Genomic DNA, 4,911 nt, shown 5'->3' on the forward strand with positions numbered 1-4,911 from the left:
TGTGGTCAATGACATGAGACATAGTATATGTGAACTGCTGTATGGAAAGTGAATTTGCTCTGTAAATCTTCACTCAAATCACAATAAATAAAATTAAAAAAAAAAAAAAAAAGAATGCCATTGAAGCAAGAGAGGTGGGCCATTTCCTTTTGTTTAGAAGCATGGAAATGCATGGAATCTATTTCCCAGTAATTGTCCGAATAAAGTGGGCATTCTGACCAGGAGACTGCTGATTACGTGCTTCTTGCTGAGAGGGGAAAAAAAAATGAAATAGACTTTGACTGTTTCTTAACCCTAGATTTTATGTACCAGGCACTTCAAATGCCTTTGAAAAAATATCTTTATAGATTTCTCTCCAAACATTTTTGCAGAACTGTCTCTGTTGGAAGCACCTTCTGTTTTTCTCCTGGGCTCTGTTCCTCCCCCACTCTCCTTGGCTGGATACCTCCAAGGTAGCTTTGCAAAACTGACTGGGGCCCTAGGTCAAGAAGGGCTTAGAAAGTACACTTTTGTCCCCATCGTCCACATGCTTTTCCATTCCCTTTCCCACCATCCTGTCTTATTTCTCTCTCACCGTCCCTAAGGCCCTGACAACAAGTCTGTCTATACATGTCTGAGTCTAAGAATAACAGCTGACTGAACAGCTAGGACCTCAACTCCTTCACAAGGAAAATTGAGGTGATAGCTAAGTGAGGAAAGTGCCTGGCACATGGTAAAAAACCAGTTGCCTTCGAGTCCACTCTGACTCATGGTGACCCCATAGTGTCAGAGTACAACTGTGCTCCATGGGATTTTCAGTGGCTGATCTTTCAGAAGGAGATCACCAGGCCTTTCTTCCAAGGTGCTTCTGGGTGGACTTCACCCGCCAACCTTTCAGTTAGCTGTTGAGCATGTTAACCACTTGTGCCAACCAGGGACTCCGGGCACATGGTAGTGAGTCTAACTGTAGTTTCTGTTACTCTTGTTTTCACTGCTTATTTTAATGCTTCTCATGACTCAGTGGTCTCAGTCTTTCTAAGTGTCTCATGGCTGGTGATAGCTTTAGGTTTTACACCTTTGCTGAGAGAAAAGAAGTATAGACATTCTGAGCTAAATGCGCTCTTTACATCTTCTCATATAATTTCTGCTGCCTATTGATAGAGAAGATTCCTAGGTGGTGCCAATGGCCTGTGTTCAACTACTAACCTAACCATTGGTGATCAGACCCACCCAGCAGGAAAAAGGCCTGGTGATTACAGCAAAGAAAACCCTCTGGACCTATTCTACTCTGTAACACATGGTATCACTGTGAGTCAGAACTGACTCAAAAGCAACAAACAACATTAAAAAGAGAAAGCACATGAGAGTTAGATTGGGAAGGGCTGGTACTGTGCATGTAGCTTGAAGCAGAAAAGGACTAGCAGCCTGGAGGTGAGCGTTCTCATGCCCATTTTATAGACCTTCCCCGATCGCACAGTGAGTAATGCTTCCACCAGGGACTTGGATTCAGATCAGCTGACCAGGTGCCAGTGGAGGCCGAGTCCCAGCAGGAGGCTGGGCAGATGGCGCGCAGCTGGCTCACCTGTCCCTGTGTCTTCCAGGCTCCAGATGCTGGAGGCCATCTGCAAGCACTGGGAGGGGCCCATCAGCCTGGCCCTGTACCTGTCCGACGCAGAGGCCCAGCAGTTCCTCCGCTACGCGCAGGGTTCCGACGTGCTCATGAGCCGCCACAACGTGGGCTACCACATCGTGTACAAGGAGGGCCAGTTCTACCCCGTGAACCTGCTGCGCAACGTGGCCATGAAGCACATCAGCACGCCCTACATGTTCCTGTCCGACATCGACTTCCTCCCCATGTACGGGCTCTATGAGTACCTCAGGTAAGGACTCCAGGTACCCGCCACCACTTGGGCTAGAAGGCAGTATGATTCTGGCATGCCAGAACCAGGATATGCCTTAAAATCATCACCTAGTCCAGCACTTTCCTTTAAGAGATGACAAAACTGAGGCCCAGAGAGGGGAAGGGACTTGCCAGAACCCACCCAAAGATATTCCCAACTGCCAGATTTGGAAGGGGCATTAGGCAATTCATCGTCTTCATGTCCTTGCTGAAGAAGCTGGAACCTGAGTTTGCTTAATGAAATATGAATGACAGAGCCTGGGCAGGCAACATCTCTCTCATTTCCAAGCCAATGTTCTTTCCATGGTTCTATGAAAACGTATCTTTGCTCTTCGAGTTTTGGATCAGAGAACCTTCATTTAACCATTCTAGAAAAGTTACTGTCTAGTCTTTACAACAAATCTGAAGGGTGATTATGGTTCCCATTGCTTGGTGCTTCCTCTGTGCCAGGCACTATTCTGATGTGTTACACGGAGGCTCATCTCCCCAGCCTGTCCCTGCCATAGGTCTATTACTATCTTCATTTTACAAATGGGAAACTACAGGAACAAGACCTTAAGCAACAGGCCAAGGGTACAGACCTACTAAAAGGTGGAGCCTGGTTGAAACATAGCCAGCCTGACTCCAGAGACATGCACTTAATCACCACCACGGCTGCCTCTGTGGACCTCCAATAATCCGTCCAGCTCGCTCCACTTAGCAGAACAGGTGTCTAGCTGCTGAAGAAAATGCTTGGCTCAGGGAAGGCTTGGATGTGTGGTGAGTGGTATTATTATAGATAATAATCCAAGCTGAAAGGGACTGCAGCATTCATATAGCCCAAAGATCCCTATTTGACACATGAGAAAAGTAAAGTCACAAGAAGTTCAATGTCCTTAACGATAGTCAGACTATATTTTAAAAATAAATAACTAAAACCTTTAGTTATGGTCATTTGTCAGCATGGATTATCTCCACTAGCCATTGAGTGGATCCAGGTACTACCTGGATCCAGGTACCATGAGAGGTGGTTTACACATATTATCTCATTTGAGCCACACATTAAGGCCAAAATGCAGGCATGGTTACCTCCACTTCACAGGGGTGGAATGGTGGCGTTCAGGGAAGCAAAGTAACTGGCTTGAATCCATGTCACTTGCAAATGGGAGCACGAGATTTGAATCTGGGTCATTCTGACCCTAAGTCTGCAGGCCACCCTGCTTCACACCTGACTGGTTGCTCTGGGGTTTCCGACAGTCCCAATAGGCAGGAGCTGATTCCTTGCTCTTCCTTTTCCTCTCCTTCCCCCACCTTCCCATCTCTCTCTTAAAAGAGCTTCCAAAAGACTTATTATATACCTTTTGTACCAAAGCCAAAGCATAGGCGTGGGATGGGCTCCCACCTGCCCTTCTCTCCCTAGCTCCAGGGAAGGCAGCCTGTACTCTCTGTCCAGCTCTAGACTCAGGTCTCCTTCCAGGGCCACCTTGGGGTTTTATAGCATCAGTCCCTTCCAGTGGATGGAGGAGCCCAGACCAGCCTCTCTTGATTACAGCAGGGTGAGTGATCCTGAGGCAGCATAGCCCAAGGTCACGGTGGATGGGGGCTGTGGTCCCAATGAGCTCTCTGGAGAGCATGTAACTTACAACCTGTGACCCTGCAAGGCTTCCAGAAGTAGAACTTTCTTGCAGTGCTATCTGGAGCCTTGGAATCCCACTGTGTGGAGTGAGGGTGCCCCCATGTGGCCAGCTAGATCTTCTAGCCCCTGATTCCTGGAGATCCTGAAACTGTGGCAGCTTGTGGATGGCAGGCTCTGGGTCTCCAACAGGGATGGTGGGATTGAAGGCTACCCTCTACCAAAAAGAGAAGGATCTTCAGGATGGGACAACTGTCCATGCTTCATCCTCAGGTGAACACCTCAGGGCCCTCACTCCAGCTAGTGGAAGGTGACCTGCTGCCATCTTAAGAGTGTGAGCTCTACTCTTTCTGCTGAAAAGCTCTTTAACGATTTCACCTCGATGGATATCATGTTTTGAAAAATATTATATATGAACAGACTGTAGTTTTATGATGTATTCCAGTCTTTTCTCAAATCAAAGACATCTTTGACTGCTAACCAAGACCTTACTCATTGTGGAATAGCTGGTATATTGCCTGTGAATTTAAATTAATATTTTCATTAATGCAGAATTTCTTGAGGCTTTACTTGGTTTCAGCCACATTATCACAAGAAGGTGTGGTTCCCCCTTGGATTTTGAAATATTGACAGTTGTTCCTAAAACCCCATCACTTTCTCCAGGGACCCTGAGTTGAGACTGAATGACATTGTTCAGTCCTCTTTCAGAAAATGTATAGAAACTAGGACCAGGGAGGTGAAGTGACTACCCATCTTGAGTAGGAAGACAGTGGCACTTTCCTGATTATTCTTTTCCTCCGTGCACAGTGGCCATTAGTCTTTACATTCATTTACTCCGTAAACATTTTTGAGCCACCTACTATGTGCCCTCATCTGTGGACCACTCAGATAGGATCTTCATATCCCATAGCTTATAGTCCAACCAGAAAGACAAATAATCGAGATGCAACATCAGTTAAGTGTTTTAGGCTCCATGAGAAGGTGTTGGAGTGCTGTTGACCTCATCTGGGGGTGGAAGAAGCCCAGGGAAGACTCCCAGGAAAAACTGAATCTAATTGACGCCTGCAGGCTGAGCTAGAGTTAGGCAGTGGAAGTGAAGGGAGATGAAGGGTGGCCAGAGCATGGTGAAAACAGCAAGAGATGATTTGGCCAACAGTATAAGGAAGAGTAGGTCCTGCAGGACCTTCTCATAGAATGTTACCAGGAGTTTGGACTTTATGAGGCAGGTGGCAACAGAGAATCACTGAGGAAATGGCATGGTTAGGTGAACATGTAAGAAAGATCATTCTAGTTGCATCAAGGAAGGATGGCAATCAACAGGGTCAGAGGAAGGGAGATAAGTTAGGGACTGTCTCCTTGATCCAGGTGACTGAGGGATCAGCTGTGGCTGAAGGGACAAGTAGATGGACCAGGCAAAGAT

General features: G+C 46.7%; 1 protein-coding gene across 1 annotated transcript in view; it reads left to right on the forward strand.

The window, feature by feature from the left end:
• The window catches only part of LOC103208507 (LARGE xylosyl- and glucuronyltransferase 1), a 705,596-nt gene that overhangs the window by 652,579 nt on the left and 48,106 nt on the right, over window positions 1-4,911 (forward strand). The window contains exon 11 of the mRNA XM_007954215.2: window positions 1,581-1,859. Coding sequence (XP_007952406.1) covers window positions 1,581-1,859 — 279 coding nt within the window. The remainder of the gene's footprint in view (window positions 1-1,580; window positions 1,860-4,911) is intronic.

This window comes from Orycteropus afer, unplaced genomic scaffold, assembly GCF_000298275.1.
Source record: "Orycteropus afer afer isolate SDZICR_OR568_19922 unplaced genomic scaffold, OryAfe1.0 scaffold00446, whole genome shotgun sequence".
Lineage (NCBI taxonomy): Eukaryota > Metazoa > Chordata > Mammalia > Tubulidentata > Orycteropodidae > Orycteropus > Orycteropus afer.